This window comes from Cyclopterus lumpus, chromosome 20 (assembly GCF_009769545.1).
Source record: "Cyclopterus lumpus isolate fCycLum1 chromosome 20, fCycLum1.pri, whole genome shotgun sequence".
Classification (NCBI taxonomy): Eukaryota; Metazoa; Chordata; class Actinopteri; order Perciformes; family Cyclopteridae; genus Cyclopterus; species Cyclopterus lumpus.
The window spans coordinates 8,027,069-8,045,287 of record NC_046985.1 but is presented as its reverse complement, the minus strand read 5'-3'; the positions used below and the strand labels follow the sequence as shown (position 1 = coordinate 8,045,287).

At 42.6% G+C, this 18,219-nt stretch overlaps 1 protein-coding gene across 1 annotated transcript; it reads right to left on the bottom strand.

Annotated features, from left to right (window-relative positions):
* Nucleotides 1-1,038: 1,038 nt before the first annotated feature.
* Nucleotides 1,039-6,432, bottom strand: agtr1b (angiotensin II receptor, type 1b). The gene is made up of 2 exons (XM_034560385.1): nt 6,358-6,432; nt 1,039-2,265 (listed from the first exon to the last, which is right to left on the bottom strand). The coding sequence occupies exon 2, from the start codon at nt 2,155-2,157 to the stop codon at nt 1,069-1,071; it is 1,089 nt and encodes a 362-aa protein (XP_034416276.1). The 5' UTR covers nt 2,158-2,265; nt 6,358-6,432; the 3' UTR covers nt 1,039-1,068.
* Nucleotides 6,433-18,219: the final 11,787 nt, after the last annotated feature.

Here is an 18,219-nt window from a genome sequence, read left to right as displayed (position 1 = left end):
ACAGTTACGGTCAAAGAGTCTCTGTGCCGACTACACTACAAAAAAAGACAAGAGACAAAACCTACTTTAAACAGTTAAAGATGAATTTGACTGATAGCAAAGCATTATGATATTTTTAATTATTTGGGCCGTAATAATCGTGTAGTGAAAATCAGATATTGTGACTGCTCTATTATGTGGTGATCTAAAAAAAATTAAAGAATGTAGTTTTGTGTTTTTACATTTTATTCATATTTTCACATATTCACAAACTGTACACTTACAGAGTAGAAGAAAAACAAATCTATCAACATGTTTAGATACCACAAAAACAACCACCGGAGATATTGACTAAGATCACCCTGGAGTGTTTGTGCAGTATCTTATTCATACAGCGTGTTACTCCCATTTCAGCATTTCAAAGTTATTATGCGAATACTTAAAACACATACAGCATGCAGGCACGAGTCATCATTGACAAACATGTTACACACTGATATAAACTCACATCACATTTTTGCTACACTTTTTCCAATTGTTCCATGTGTACAGCTGCTGGCAGAGCATGCATGAGTGGCTTATGATTTGTAATATATATATATTTTTGAGCTTTGGCATCTTTGCTGAGCACTTGATCACTGGTCCAGCTGGTGAGAGACCTACTGAGCACACAGAGTGGTAATCACAGGACGATATATTACTGCACTGTATCCTTAAGGCACCAAAGCGACAAACTCCTGCAGCACATGCGTATCTTATATACATAATGAGATAAGTGATCTGTATATGTATATGTATAGTCTTTTCTAGGATTCATGTAGTTAATTCACAGATTTCTACTTCAGCGGATGTTTTTGAAAACACTAACTTTCCTTTCACATGCTTGGAAAGATGTTCCAAGTCATGGTTTTTTGATAAGCATTGTATAAGGGAGTGAATTTATATTGGACTTATTGGGCATATATGAATACAACGTTTCAGTGCTTTGTAATACAGTTGGGGTTTAAAAGCATGGCATGTCTCCATCCCCTTAACCACAAACCAAAAAGAGCGGGGAGAGTAAACCTCGACTCTTTTTCTTCTTTTTTTTCACTTCTCTTCAGAAGAGGCCTTGCTTTTGGCGGTGAGGCTCAGTCCCTCAGAGGCACGAAAAGAGAGAGCGCTCATCTTGGAGCTGATGCTCGGGTGCGACACTCTGACTCCGTTTGGCGAGCAGCGCAACAGCCGCATCAAGTTTTTGCGAAAGTTATTCCCAACAAAGCCGTACACGATAGGGTTAACGCAACTGTTGAAGTAGGCGATGCAGATAGTGAAGGGCATGGCGGTGTCAATGATCTCGATGATGGCACAGTTCCTTTCCAGTGACAGCTGGGTGAGCATCTGCATCAAGTGGAACACCTGATGGGGCACCCAGCACAGGAAGAAGGCCAGGACAGCTGCTGCAAGCATGCGCAGTACCTCGTCATCCCGTGAACGGGAGCTCTTCTGGATTTGCCTCGCCCCCAGTAGTGCACGTCCGATAAGGCAGTAACAGGTGATGATGATGACAAAGGGCACCAGGAAGCCGAGCAGGCTTTTCATCAGGCTGATGGCCAGCAGGAGCTTCTTCAGAATCATGCTATTTTCAACGGTCGGGTGAAGAATGCCACACACTTTTGTGTAGTTTGTGATGTGGTGGACATCCCTGATCAAGGCTGTGGGCACGCTCAGCACAAAGGCAAAAAGCCAGATCACTACACAGGTGATGCGTGCGTACAGCACAGTGCGTAACCTGAGTGACCGCATCGGGTGAACGATGGCGAGGTAACGGTCGATGCTGAGCGCTGTGAGGAAGAAGATGCTGGTGTAGAGGTTAAAAATCACCAGCCCTGCACTGGCCTTGCACAGGAATTCACCAAAGGGCCAGTGGTAGCCGGTGGCGGTGAAGGTGGCCCACATGGGCAGAGTGATGAGGAAGGTGAGGTCGGAAACGGCAAGATTGAGCACAAATATGTTGGCCACCGTCTTGAGCTTCATGTAGCAGTAGATCACCGCCACTACCATACTGTTTCCAACAATGCCGATGACAAAGTTACAGCCGTAGACGATGGGTACCAGGGTGAAGATGAATTCATGGCTTCCAGACATGCCACACGCCAGATCTATCTCGTCTGTCACTCCTGTCGTTATATTCCGCATTTTCCCTTTTTTTAGTGTCAGATCCTGGGACTTTTAAACAGGGGGCCCTGTCGGCAGGGTGCGTCTGTGGTGACTGATACAGGCCTTGGGCGAGGGCCTCAGCGAGTCCTATAAAAGAAACACAAGAAAAATGTCACAGGCAGTCTAGGGTAAGAGCCATCATTACTGCTGGCATGGCCCATAAACGCTAATCCACACGAGCACCAATGAAAGCGCTCACCCTACACCAGCTCATTAAAGACCTGCACATTAAAGCCATCCTGACGCTTTATGTTATTTCGGTAAAATAAGAAGCCATGAAAAACAGATGTTGTATGTTATTCAATATTCCAAAAATGCCCTTTGAAACATCATTATTCAGACAGTCTGCGTTTTCCCTTCCCCTTTAAATCGTCTCTCGGCTAATGAACGGCAACAGTAAAACAGTGCAGTGTTTATCAAATGGTCCGTCCATCTGGGTGGACTGTCAGCACCCGGAAGGAGAACATTTATGCCTTGTGTTACGACCTTTTGTTAATGAAGACTGCATGGCGAAGTGCGAGCGGGGATAACAACGCCATTAAACACTGAGGTACTGAGGGAACAGAAAGGAGGGAGAAAGAGAGCGTTGAGGTTCCAGTCACTGTAAAAGACATGTCACGTTACAAACCCTCTGTGTGCTGAGATACATTGTACCCAGCATGAGAACTTCTAATCAGCACACACCTAAACAAACAGGACAGCAGGGATTCGGCTCTGTGGAAACTTTGCTCTGTGAGAAAATCAAACCTGCGTGTAGCGGAAATATTGCCCCGGGTGCTCGTTTTTGCTTCATTGGTACCGGCAGAATGTGAAATGGGAATAAAAAACAAATTCTCCTCTTTGTTGAGACTCTTTATGTTTAATAGAATGGCTTAGTGAGTGTCATTAGTGGGGCTAATGTAATCATATTAGCATAGGCCTCGTATATTCTATTACTATAGCTGCAAAGATAGTTTCTGTTCCTAATTGCATGAAAATGACAACATGTTTGCGGTTGCATTAAAACCAAACAGATGCCAGCGAAAAAAGTGAGCAGATAAAGAAACAACTATTTTATGCTTTTTAGAATATTAAGTTTACTATTTTGTCAGATACAGATAAACATGACAACTGTTTTCACTGCCACAATAAACATGTAAATCCTCCGATTACCAGTTTTCGCTAAACTAAGCAGACGTTTTGCCACACGATGGCATTCTAGCCTCAAGATTTGACTCTCTCTCTCATCTCACAGCCGACACGGTACAGTGATAGCATGACTCATTGTGCATCTAAAGAAAATGTAAAGTTGCCCTTTGCATGAATCCAGTTGCTGCCGTTGCTCTCACAGCTGCTGTGGACGACACAATTGAATGCACTTTTTAAAGTACTCGCCTATCTGCATTCCTATTGCCCTCTGGTTGGCATTAAGACAGCCCTTACAGTATAACTATTTTATCTCTCAGTCAAATATCTCCTCATTTTCCACCAGGATTCAGTGGATGAAGTCTTTGAAAAAACCCATGCGTGCACGAAAGCAACCCTCGTATTAGTTGCAGATGTGGGGATTATTGAGTGTGGAAGATGTGTGGGTGCCAAGGGCAACAGAATAATGAAATATATCTGCGGTGTAGTCAGTAGGGTAAAGCCCCAACACAGATGTCATTTGCTTGGATTTACAGTACACGTGTTTTCTTACTATGATTAAAATAGAGCGTGGCTGTAATTTTAAATTATACAGAAGTGAGTGACAAAACACGTATTAGTTTCACAGTTTGGGGGATTTAAAACTGTTTAAGAAAATCTCTCGTTGGTAAGATGATTTCTGATGACCACAAATGGAAATATGGGGGAAAACGGGCCTTTTTTTTTTTACGATCGGCATTTGAACCGCCAGTGTTTTTCCACGAGGGAGATGCTCAAGGCGAGGGGACGTGTGTGGGAAGTGAATATAAACAAAGGCTGAACGTTATTGCTGCCTATATATGTAAGTGAGCCCTATAATAAAGGTGAGGTGGCACAGACAGGAGGTGACTAGGAAGCAGGTGATTTAGTGGGGCTGTGTCCAGTGAGCTCTAGCTCGGGAGTAAGATGGCACATTACTGAATGACAGCCATAAACCCCGGGTGACCACAGACAGGAAGGTAAACACCTACTTCACAAGGTCCACGAGCAAGCTGCATCCTCTCGGACGACACAATGGTCTGCGAGGCCCGGCGCGGTTTGAAAACACACAGCTGCTTACAATGAATGATAAAGGTTCAGGATGAGGAGGAAGTTCGGGGACATTTCTGCTCCACAGTGAAGAGGCCAACTTCTGAATGTCACAGTAGCGGCAACACTCCATTTATAATGCTATTTTTGGGGTATGTCAATGCAGACCCCTTACTGGGATCATGGGAATTTCTTAAAAAGCTCAACCTGGGAAAATTAAAATCGCAGCAGAGTTATGGATAGAATCGTGGTTCCAGTCAACAGAGCTATCTGAGGCTGCCCTCGGCCTGAGCACCCGGGGCCGCTCTGACATGAGCACCACCATCTGGCTGCCCATACAGAGAGCCACTAAAATGCTTGGTTGATGGAGTTAATGATTTATATCAGCCCATTACGAAGTGAGGTTCATCTTACTGGGAGCCACCCACCTCATGATCATCCTCTCGTTTAGGCCTCGTTTCAGGCCTGTTCGGCAAACAGAACGTTTTGCCTTCTCTGTCCTCAAACATGTAACAGGAATACCAATTTATTACCGAGCGTCCCACCACTTACAAATGGGAGTCTTGAAACGGTACTGCAGCTTAATGTGTCATGATTACACCTTGTAGAGTAATACCGGTGTTTAAATCCTGACCCTAGCCTCCTGCACTTCACTTCCTCCTCCGTCTTAACTTACTGGGTCTCACTTCAGCTGAAGAGTTTTTGAAGGAGGAAACTTGACCGAGAGCAAACTCATTGACTACTAAAGTAACTCCTTAATGTTAAAGTCGGTGGTTTGATTGCAATGAAAACAAATAAACTGCTCCAAACCAGCACACTTCTCCATTTAAAATGTGTGCATCTTATATATCTGTGTTCAAAAAGAGAAAGAACAGAAGATGTTGATGAGACGTGTGTACGCGAGTGAGTGAGAGTGATAGTTTCCATGATCTAAATGAAGACTTGACTTCTGCTTTGCCAGACAGGGGCTAATGGAAATATTGGCTTCAGAGATCATGTCCGCATTTTCCTGTTTACAAAACTGTTTCTCTCCTACTTATTTTAAATCATTGAGATTGTTTGTTAGAGGATTATTTCACTGCACAACCTGAAATCATATCAAATAACACATTGACTGGCTCTCAAGAGGAGAGTGTGTCTCCCACATAGAAACATCAGGAGGGAAACTAAGCACCTATAAAGTGAAACCCATACAGAGCTCTTGATTAAAAGAGTGTGATGTTGAGCAGCCACAACTTCTTTTCCTCATGTTCATTCTCCAGCATCACTCTATGTGCTTCCCCATTTAGACGTGTCTCTCTCACTGACAGGGCTGAACATGAAACGTCACCTGTTATTCTCTTCTTTCCCTCAGTTACTTATCCCCCACTGTTCCACACACTGCCTCCCTGATTCTTCACAAATTTCCTCTCTTTCCTTCCTGCCTTGGTATTGACTTCTTCTTAAAATTAGAATGCCCAAGGAGCGCAGAGCTATACTGTTTAACAGGAAGTGGATCCTATGGGGAAATGAGACAATGTAAACTTTACCATAGACTCCATCCTTCTCTAAAATTAGCACAATGCTGTTTTGGATTCTTCCAAATTTCAACTGCACAGCTACAGTAGTTGTTTTAATAAAGGCTCTCCCCACACAGGACTTTGACATGAACAACATGAACAAACAGAAAACAACAGGTGTACAGTGAATACATCTAATGTGTCATTTTGGTCTATGCATTCGCTACATGTGCGTGCTTTCAAGTTAATTTCAGCGATTTTCAACAGAGGGCTTATGAGATAAATATCTACAGACAGCGAACAACTTTTTGTGCTGGTGTTGAAACATTAGAATCACCTTAAAGCAGCCGCAGTTCAAAGCTGCTCATCCAATGAGAGAGCCTGTTACAGAAAGTCTAAACAGTTTATAGACTTTGACCGCCAAATATATATAGTTTTTAAAGTTGGTGAAACATCTTCCTGAAAGTGAGGTAACGTGAGCTCTTACCTGTGGTGCTGAATCAGGAGGCTGTTGATGCTTTCAGAGCAGGGCAGACAGAGAGAGAGAGAGAGAGAGACCACCTCAGTGTGCCAGTGGCCGCCTCGGATTTAACTTAACTGGTGGAGCGAGACGAGCAGGAATACCGTCTGACACACAAACACTCCCCCCCCCCCACTACTCACTCTCTCTCTCTCTCTCTCTCTCACACACACACACACTACACTGATGAATGAATTACACTGGACCCACTCAGCTACGTATTGTCCTACCATTTGTCTCTCTGCTCAACAGCCTGCACACACAAACAAACACACACAAGATCTCTTACACAATAGCACATCTCCTCCGCCTCCTCCTCCCCTCTCTCCCCTCTCTCCTCCTCCTTCTCCTCCTCCTCCTCCTCCTCCTCCTCCTCCTCCTCCTCCTCCTCATCTTCTCTTTACACCGCACTCCCCAAGCACCATCTCCCTCTCCTCTCTCCTAATGTCTGCTTTTAATCACTCACTTTCTCTTTCATTTGAGATGTATTGCTGCCTCTGACAGGTAGAGCTGATTAAAGCGTCAAATCCAGACCTGTTGAACATCTTTTGAGGCCGTTCAATTCAGCGTTACGGTTTAATTAACCAGCCACACGCATGCATAGACAGCACTTTGTTTAATCTCACTTTAATATCTCAACCAATTGTCTTCCTCCACTCGCGCTCATCTTTTATCTGTCTATTGTCCTTTGCACAGCATGAAAGGAACGGTCAGGCTTTGCTTGTGATTGGACCTGTCGACACACTGTATTAATAGCTGCCACAAGCTCGCCCTTGCCTTTTATCGGGGGGATACTGACGGGGAGGAGCCGGAGAGATGGGTAACCTCTTTGTCTTTCACTCCTCGCTGGCCTTCCTCAGAACATTTCCCTCTTTTCCAGTGGGATGCAGTTGTTACTCATGTGTTAAACTTTGCTTTTCAAGAGGTGGATGCATAGTTGGGGTGTGTGAACGCATGTCAGGGTGATCGAGCTGACAACTCCCCCATAATCAGTCGGCTTTGCTGAGGCTATTTAAGTGTGACAGAGGCACTTGCTAATGAATCTGACTGTTTAAACTGTACCACAAAGAATAATTTCACGCGGGATGATGGAAAGGTTGCGCAAGGAAGGAATTTAAAGCCTGCACACTTTATGTTTGTGTAATCAAGCTGTAAATAAGAAGGAATTTCTATTTTTAGCAACTGCAAACATCCATCAGACACTCCTTGGCTCTAAAGATATTTGTCTCTCACCACTCTTCTGTTTCTCAAGGTCTTGACAGGTGTTGAGAAGTGGGTCACCTCCGCACCTCTCCGCCTCAGTCCAAAGCCACTATCGCAACTGTCATGGAGATGGATAGTGATGGATGAGGTAGCATGGCTGTCATCCTCTAAATCCCCTCAGTTTCAGTGTCTGCAGTGTTGACGGTGAAGAGAGCCATCACCTGGGTAGAAGACAAACAAGGAAAGAAAGGAAAAACAAACACTTTGGGCTAAGTGGAGGTCCTGTTTGGTGGCTTTTGCTCAGTCGGGTGTGACCTAGTCATTTGAGAATGATCACATTTACCAAGCTGTCCACGGCTCACAGCATCTCGGAGGTCACACGGGGTCAAAGGGAAACATGTACAAAGAAAGGAAAAGTTTTTGAAAATATATGACACATGCACCACAGGGCTCTTCTGTCTTCAGGAGGGGCAGGTTGCAGAAAGGAGAACAGTCTCTCACTTCATCTGAAACACGGCAACAGAGACAGTTACGCCTCCAGGGGTATTATGCTCCATTATGTCTTCAATTACTGTGGCGATGAGAATCATCCATTAGGCAAATGTTATCTTATTGCGTATCCTGTCACAGCAATGAGCACCCGTACGGTATCAAATCGCCTGCGCCGTCTTGGTCTCGCTGCTTCAAGAATTATCAACAATCTATATCTGACCCACAAGGCCTCCCAGGAAGTGAGGAGAGAGTTATGTATCAAGCTCCAAAACTCCACTGCCTTTTCCACAAAACAAATAATTCTCAGTCGGGACAGGATGTTATTGCAACACCCCGCACCATAAAGCTGATTTACAAGCAGAAACAGATGTTGATTTACAAATGGAGTGTCCGGGGGGAGAAGATATGTGACTTTACCTTTTTAGAATGGATGGGTGAGGTTTATTTCAGGCCACGGTGGGTGCCAAAGTAAAACTCCCTGTAATAAACTCCATGATACGCTATAAAAAAACACATGAATGATAATTTTTCTCTGAATTTATCTTACGCAACACTTGATGCAACCTGATGCAACCCAAATCCAATATGGTCTTTTATCATCTATTGGGTAATACATCATATCTGGGTGAGTAAGTACACAGATGACATGGCTTCACCTCAAATGCTCATATGGAGGTGTGATAGTGGGCGATGCTCATGCTAATCAAATTACTCTAACAAGATAAGCTGCGTTAGCATTTAAGCGGTTGTAGGATGAATTGATGACCGAGGTAATTACTGGTAGCACAGAGCACTGCGGGTAACGACAGACCTTTTGCACCAGGGCAACACAGGCACTAAAATGCCAAACCATCACACAGCCACCTGCTGCAGAAACACAATCATCTGTGAGATCTGGAGACCTCAGTTTACCGTAAACCGCTGACGTGGATGGATTGAAAAGAAGCTGAGTCATCTCTCATACCTGTGTACAAATATTGACATGTTGCTATGTGGTTTCCATCAAAAATCCATGTGTGAATTGATTGCATTTAAACTAGTGTCAAGGGGCCAATTCAAATATCAAGAACATGAGCTGCATGTTTCTTTTCTCACATGTTAGCGATTAGTTTCTGTTGAAAAATGCAAGTTAAACTTGGCCGAACTGCCAAACCTCTTACACAAGAGACATATCTCTTCTGTATAAAGACAACGACGTGCAAAGCGAGACGGGCCGTCCTGTTGTCTTAATGACCATCATATTTTCTTCTTTTTCAAAAGGCTGTCCGTCTTGAACTTGTTCTTTTAGAAAGTCTGACCATAAAAGAATCGTTGCCTCATCATTCCCACATGAATGGTATTCATAAACCGGTTTCACAACAGCAGGTGGAACTAATAACATGATGGATGTCTATGTTCCAGCAATCACTGCAATGAAATGCAACACTTTATAATGTTATTAGATACACCTGTGTTAAACAGGTCGGAACGTTTGTTGGGAAAAGGGTCAGTTCAACTTTCCCTTTTAAGGGTTTTGATTCTTTGACATACATTGAGTAATACAAAAGGCACAATCTGGGGCTCGGTGAGCAATAATGCCAAATCGATAAAAAGTGAGAAGATAAAGCAGTGAAGCTAGGTTACGCTTAATACTAGCATTACTGCATCACACAATTTTCTGCAACATTACTTTCCGCCTCCCTCATTCTTGCATTGGCACTAATGGGAAACAATGATGCTAACTCTGCCCCTAAATAGCGCCACGAACACTTGGGTTTCAATGAAAATAAGTATGTTTGGTGTTCCCTCTTGCTGCTACAGGCGCGTTTAGTGCTAGTTTAATTGCTCTCTTGCAGGTCTGCTTTTGGCTTACGCCTTGGTTTTTGCAGGGATTTTTTTCTCCCAATGTTTGCATATAATTCAATTGTGATATTATGTGCTGTTTTTTTCTGAGCTCGGTTATTGCTTTTGCATGTGATTCATGATAGTGATGTTTTGTGATGTGGATTTTCAAACGGTCTCTTTACCAACTCGCCAAATGCGGCCTGTTGGTCAGTGTCCCTCTGCGACTGTTACATTACATTACATTACATATCATTTAGCTGACTTACAATAAGTGCATTCAACCATGAGTACAAACTCAGAACAACAAGAATCAAGAAAGTAATGTTTCTTCAAGAAAGCCAAAATACAAAATGCTACAAGTAAGTGCCATTCAAGTGGCTCTGAAGTGCTAATCTGTTTTTATTCAAGATATAGTCGGAAAAGATGTGTTTTTAGTTTCCGGTGGGAGATGTAGAGACTTTCTGCAGTCCTGATTTCAGTGGGGAGCTCGTTCCACCATTGAGGAGCCAGGACAGCAAACAGTCTTGATTTTGCTGAGTGATTAGCTCGCAGTGTTACCAACACACCACGCTTTCAAGGGACTCCAATATCAACACACCCGTGTCATTATAGACGGTCAGAGCAAAACTAAAAGTAAACGTTGCCACTTTGTCATGTAACGTGAATCGTTTGTCACTCGCTAGTCAGTCACGTTAACGCCAACGCCTCTTTTCCTGAACCTAACTCAGTGGTTTTGTTGCACCAGGTGGCTAGCTGCTAGCGGTCTCCTCTGCTGGGTCACCCGGGTCCGCCTCAGCTCACACTGACAATCCACCCTTTTGGCCCTTTTTGGATTAGCCCGGAGTTCGGCTGTGTCCCCACTGCCCAGATGGCGATGGCCGGGGCCACCCACTTTGAGCTTAGCAACGGCTCTTGCCACCTATGGGTGACGTCACAGAGACTATTTCCATATTTTATGGATGATTTATGGTCGATGAGTTTGTTACCTTGTTACCTTGGTTTCATTGAGGACTAAACATGGCCGTTGCCATATTCATCTCCTATGTTAAATATGTTTTACTGCTAGAGTGCTGTGTGGTTTAAACTTCTGCTGCCGAGCTCCATCCATGTCTTTATACCTATCATGACCTTCATAACATTTCATAAAAAGAGCCTTTGTGCTCCACCACTATTGCCTCTGGTCTGCTATGCTGTTTTTTTTGCTAACTCTGCTTTGAAAGTCCCTGCTGTATTAGTATGTTGCATTTCAGTTCACACGCTCCACCTCCGGCCCAGCATCCAAATGTGGACAAAGTTTAAGTTTTCCTGTGAGCAGGAACGTTTATTGTTATTTGTTCGCCTCTTCCTGCCATGCTGAACTTGCTGAATGCTCGCCGTGAGTGACGAGGTCAGAGTCTAAATGCCAAATATCAACTCTGTATATATGTCACATTATAAATCCCCCTCATGTCAGTTGGTTAACTGAACCACCCTTTTCTACCATTTCAATACCCTGACACCATGATACAGTGTATGCAATATAGTATATGCAAGACATTATGTTGTAATAAGTGTCAGGCATGTGTGGACAGGTTCTTGCAAACCATAAACAAAAGGATGTTATTGAGGAACACATATTAGTTTACCAGCTGCAACAGCAATGCTGGTATTGTTTTCAGGCTGTGAGTCTGTGTGTGTGTTGATGGCACAGTGTGGTCCTGGAGACCTACTGCAGTGGGAACAGCCACAGAAGCTGTTTTGAGCACTTTGACACATTTTCTGTCTGTCAGTGGACACAACTAGCCAACACGATACCGTTGCAACCGTGTCGTCACGGTACTTCTCAGGTGTGTAATTGAGCTCAAAATGATGGTCAATTGTAAAGATGGGTGTGGTCTAAGCGAGGAGGCCAAAGGGGCCATTGTTCCCCCGCTTAACGCCCCAGGCCTAGTTTGTTGTCACCACATTTTACAGGTATGTAGTTATGTGTAAATTGAAAGCCGAGTATGAAAGCGCGGTTGGAGCAAGGGCGGCTGAAGTTCAGGACGACTGGAAGTGGGCAAGGGGCCATTTGCACCCCCCACGCTATGCCACAGGCATGATTTGGCATCACGCCTGGTGTGATCACATCACAAGACGGACGGTCTATTGTTAAACACTAATACTCTACTTAGGCATCATATACTCTATATATCAATACACCCTTGTTGTGTGCGAATATGCTGACATAGAGATATGTAAATGAGGACATTTATCAACTTAATAAGCCACCTAATTAACATAAACCGTTATGTTTAAAATATTGCAGCGATTATAGTGTCACAATAAATAGAATAGAATAGTTTAACACTGATGTTTATTAGGGGAATCCGAGAGGTTCAGTTGTCAAATAGTATAACTGATTTACATCTGGTGTGGGATGATAACGGATAAACAATATGTTGTCTTAAAAAAGATATTTTGTGTTTTGTCTAAAGGACTCTCACTCTTTACATTGACGTAACACACATCCATCAGTACAGAACAAGTTTCTGGGCTCATAACAGTCCGAAATATCTAGCGTGGACGGCCCACAGGGGACCTGTCCAATGTGACTTTATCAAGCTTTTTATTTCGTCAGAGCGCTGCGTAGGTGCCAAGGACAGCTCCACACCACCCCTCTGCCGCAGTCAAGGCTCAGAAAATATTTACTGCATCTCTTACATCGAATTGACCTGCCTCAGTGGTGTTGTTGCCGGCTCGTGCCTGATTTAAAAAAGGTGTGTTTGGGGGGACAAGAATGACGTTAGGTTAGGTTACTTTTATTTGTACACTTGGTTTGCAAGAGACGTGTACGAAGTGTAACAGAACAGTTAGTGTGTTTTTGTTCTGTTGCTTTTTTTAGACAGAGCTATAAGGAGTCAGGAATATGTGTAGTAAAACCTGAAGACACACTGGTTTTGCCCCTGACCTTCAATTCCTGTCCAAACGTCGTGGAAATCACTGACCTCGAGGTTGGCAGTGGAGATGTAAAATTGTGTAGTCGCCACACTCCTCTTGATCGGAGCTAAAGGAACAGATACAGTATGTCAAAGACAACAAATCTTTTGCACAAACAGGAAGCGCGATTGGGGAGGGAAGTGGTGGGAAGGCATGAATCGGGTCTCTAAGAGTCATATTGTTTAGGTCTGGGCTCCCAAGGTTGCCTTTTTACATCGACACACAGGGAGGGATGGGAAAATACTGGGGGGGACGCAAAGGGAGGCTTGCTACTTCTCCTTTTGCTTAACCTCTCCCATGAATATTTAAAGCTATTTATTAGATCTATAGAGGATTTAAAAAAAAGAGATTTGAACTACCTTCCAGTCCTTTGAGGTTTATCAATCGAATGACGTTTGAATTACATTAAACAGTGTGCTATGATATAGACACATTTTGCTTTCTTATGGTACTATCTGTTCAGTCAGAGGAACGTTATAGACTAAGATAACACAGGAAGAGTGAATGTTGCCTTCAAGCAAGACAGTGAGTATGTTGCTCTGAAGGTTTAATTATTTTTATTAAAGTGATTACTCATTTCAATCAGACCTCTCAGTCACAGATTACAAGAGCATAAACAAATAAATTTGTCTCTATGTTCTTCCATTCTAATAGTTTATTATTTGGGCTGTCAGTATGGGTCCGTAAACTCAAATGCATATTATTGCTCTTGCACTGTTATTGTCACTTAATTTTAAAATAAGAATAGATTATATGTGTGTGTGTGTGTGTGTGTGTGTGTGTGTGTGTGTGTGTGTGCTCTCTGGCCGTTACTGTATTATTCCGGTAAAACTCAGCGTGTGTGTATGTGGGGGTTTCACGCACACACTGACGTACTCAGGCCCTGGAACCTGTTCTTATCCACAGCCAGGCTTTCCTTACGTAAACAGCATGTGAATTGCATTGACTTTTCTTTCTCACCCATGACTCTCTTTAAAAAAAAATCAAAAACAGGCATAGAAACATTACCAAAGAGTTTTGGAAATAAGTCAACCCACATTAAATGCAAAGCATAAAACAGATATTAAAAATAAACATCCATTAAATCCCACCAGGACACTAAATTACACATTTTAGTTGAATCTGTGTGTGAATTTATCCAGAAGTACAGTATCTCAGCTTGTGCCCTCTTCCCTTTTAACCTCCCTCGGGCCATGTTGTTACTATCTGGGGTTGCTGCAGAGTTTGGGCTCAGCTGAGTCAATAACCCATGGGGCCCTTCAGAAATTATAAACACCCCCGTCCTCCGGGAAGAGGGTGCCTCGCGCCATCCTGCCGATGTTTTGTCATGTCCTCAACTCTGCTGTAACAAACAGATCCGTCATTGACAGAGGCATTTGGAGAACGTGGTTCAGTGTACGAAGGCACTGTAAAGGTCACAAATACACAGACTCTAGTCTGTGATAGCATGGTTTTTAATTGGAGGGTTCAGAATGCATTTAAAAACAAATAATGAAACACTTTATTTGTTTAAATAGAGCAGATTATGGTGCTGACACAATATGAAAAGATAGATTATCAACTCAAACAAATCTGTTCAGTATCAATCACTTGAGGCTCAAGGTTGGTAGTTTTCTTTAAAAAGTGTACGTAATGCGTTTGGGTCAGTAGTGATTTACAAAGTCAAAGGTCATAGTTCTGGATTGGTTAAACTGGATGTTATTTTTCTGTTTAAGTTGTGTTCTCTTTGTAGTTGTAGCTCTTACTGACAGTAACTACTGTTAACTGCAACGTTGGGTTACTGAGGTTTAGGCACAACTATTATTACTGCTGTGCGCTGCATATGAATTCTTGAGTAATGGCCAAAAAAAGATTTTGTGAAATTGACCTGTGACCTTTGATATCAAGTTCACAGGAATGAAGGGGCGGACAAACCAAAAACATAATGCCTGCGGCCACGTCATAAAGAGAGGGCAGAATTAGCGTCATGCAGTGATGGATTTTGTTTATTGCCTTAGAAGGATGATGACTCAACTGTGTTTTTCTTTAGTTTAATGGTCTTTGTACTGTAATAAACTCCATAGAACTGCTTCTGATGTATTTTCCTGCAATTCCTCTTAAGCCATCTGTATGTTATACGGGCCATGACTCCATAACCTTTTACAAGGACACATTATTGCCGCAACATAATTCTTAGCCGAGATCTACTGCTGATATTGAGTGCAAACAACTATTTTAATCTTAAAACCTGACTCTAAATGGCCTCAACTTGCACATCTTAGTCGTTGCCCTCTTCATCATCAGGTTCCTGCATGTTTTCTGCATATTATGGGACGCTGAGTTCACTTGACCTAAAGCTAGCAGCAGGTCAGGAACTCTGTTCCAGTCAACTTGACTCGTCTTCGGTCCATCCCTCCAGTCCTGTTTTGTGCACTGATCCGCACGTTAGAAAATACAGAACTTACACTTAGTCATGCATTGAATTTAAATTGCTTTAAAGGAGCCATGTCAGTGGGATTCCCTGGTGTTTTTCTACTGAATACCAGGAGTTTAAAACGTTCTGTAAAGCCGTTCCTTCCCGTTCTCAGTATTTCTGCTGAGGCGGCATTGCTTAGGGAGTCTTTCTTGGCTTTGTTTTTTAAAGGAGTGCCAGTTAGTGGATCGAACGTCTTGTTCTCAGCATCTCTGGGAAGGAAGAACTCGTACTGATTTCTAATTTTGCTTTCTGTTCTGTTGTTTGTATTTGGATACTTGAAGACACGGGTAAATCACAGTTAGACCCTCTCCAGCGTCTGTAATGTGACATATTTCCAAGTGAAAGGGACTATGTGGGCATGGGAGGGTTTCAGAAGGAATGCATGAGTACCAATAATGGATTCTATTTGGTTGCTTGAATGTTGGCGAGACTCAGAAAACACGAGACTCTGGAGAACCGCAGTGATGAATACGTAACCATCCTTTTGCCTCCACCCACACCTCTCTCACAAAGGAGACAGTCCGCAAATGTGCGCTGTTATTGTATTCGTAGCGATTCTTTCCATCTCACCTCAGTCGATGAGCGTTTTTCACCCTTGTGACAGTTCATAGCTATAAACACTGAACGAGCCTCTTTGTGTCTCAAATACACAGACCTTCAATCCATGATATTGAATAGATACTACGACTGAGACGATATCAAAGTCAAGTGTGTTGGATATTATTGCATAAAATCGAGATCTAAGTCCCTGAATGTAGGATGAATCATCGAATATTATTTTTACAATTTCACGGGAAAAGACAACAATTTTGATGTATTATAAATGCTCAAAAAAGTCCCCTTCTTTAAATGAAGAACTTGGTATGGCATGGTTTGACTGGCAACAACCACCCCCCCCCCCACCCATAATGGCAAAGATACATCATGGCAAGACTTCAACTCATATGGATTTGCAGGGACGCACGGATCATATTTGTTATATTTATATGCAATACAAAAGATTGTACTTCACAGGGATGCATTATCAAAGTGGAGAGTCCTTGCGTCTCCTTGTATTTCGGTGTTTCACTTTCAATTTGTCATTAACCTTGAATGGTTTGTTGGCTCGCTTTAGTAAACATCATCTCATCAAGCTGTTGTGTCATCTGTGCACATCATTTGGCTCTGAGGTAGCTTATATCCACAGGCTGGTTTAAAATTGCTTGCATATTCTGATACCATTATTACAAATTGAACTCCAAGGCTCCTAAATTGGTCGTGAGATGCATATACTTTGTCATTTCTCTCTGATAATCACAGAGGCATTCAGCTGCCCATGGGTGCTTGTATACTGTGTGTTTCTGAGGTCAGTTAACCCCTACTGGAACAGCTGGAGTGGATGGGAGGAGTAAAGCTAGAGGAAATAACACAGCAACGGGGTACCTCATGCCAATCAACATAGAGCAAAGAGAGAAACATTAGCCAAAAGACTGATGCTTACCGATTACCCAAGACTGTGTGGGTTGATGTTTTTACCCTTGAGAGGATAGAGTGGTTAATGCGCCGCCTATAGCTTGAATCATGTGGCCTCAGTGGGGCTGTGCTTTGGTTCCTTTGGATATTTTGTGCCATAGGTTTTAGCCTCTCTTGTTCTGAGGCACTTCAATTCCCATTACTGTATGCACTTTGTTGGACTCCTCTGGTATTTGTCAGGATTAAAACCTACAAGTGTCTTATTTTCTCACATTATGGCATTTAACCACATGATTTGAGATTAAGGGTCAAGTTTCAGAGTCCTCCCGCTCTGTGTCGGCATGAACAGAGAGAGAGGAAGGAGGCGACTCACCACTGAACAACTCCTAATGAAATCCCTGCCTGAGAGCTTTGTAAATATTTTCATCCTCTCCCTCAGCCTGCCGACAGACTCTCTTAATTAATCACTGAGGAGTGGAGAGAGGCCGAGACGGGAGGACTTGGAATGAGTGGTCGGGCTGTGGCCCACATCAAATCCCAGTATGCAGCCTCACACACACATGAGCACAGGCAGGTCAAAATAGCTTTTATTTCGTAAACGTGATGTATAAGCATCATCCGGAACTTATTAATTAATCAACTGAAAATTGTTTCGTGAAGATTGTGATAATGTGAAATTATGGACGTTTTTGTGCTAAAACCCCAGACATGCGCTGGTTTTAACTTCCCAATTGCTTTTCCTGTGTGACAGCAAACTACAGTGGGTTTTGGACAGACATCATTTGGGGGTTAAAATATAATTGTGTTATGTGAATGTTGTGCTATTTCCTGGGACAAATGATTGCGCAAGAAAATAAACAATAGATTAAGCGATACATTTAAATAAAGTGTTAGTTGCAGCTTTAATTCCACCTTTCGAAAAGCAGTAATGCGTTTATCTGATCTTATTAGATTACATCTCCATTGAGTTAAGCGATGTCCCAAATGAAAACACATGGGATCAATATGGCTTAATACTTTTCGTGGATTTTGAGTGAAATTTGCCGGTAATTGTTTGAATCTGGAACCTTCGCCTCGACACTTTTGCACTTTAAAAGCATCGTTTGAGATTAAAGTAAAACTTTACACTGGTGACTCATTTTATTTAAATCTCTTATAACAGTAGAGAAAATGTTAGATCACTATACGAATATACATATATAGTGATTTAGGGTTAGGTGTAAATTGTCTATACATTTTCTGGAAATTTAATTGAGAAACTGTTTGCTTTTATTTACAGTGAATTTAAAACCTGAAAAAGCCAATATAATCATCACATTGACAAAAAAAAAAAAACATAATTCCTGCATATCCAAAAATCAGTTCTGCTCATTGATACTATATAAACACGTGACTCTCATTCAGTGTCTATTTCACACTTAATCACATAATTGTATGTCTTGCAC

Bases quoted from the DNA above. Each gene is read 5' to 3' on its own strand.
- agtr1b (XM_034560385.1), bottom strand. From the start codon at position 2,157: ATGCGGAATATAACGACAGGAGTGACAGACGAGATAGATCTGGCGTGT.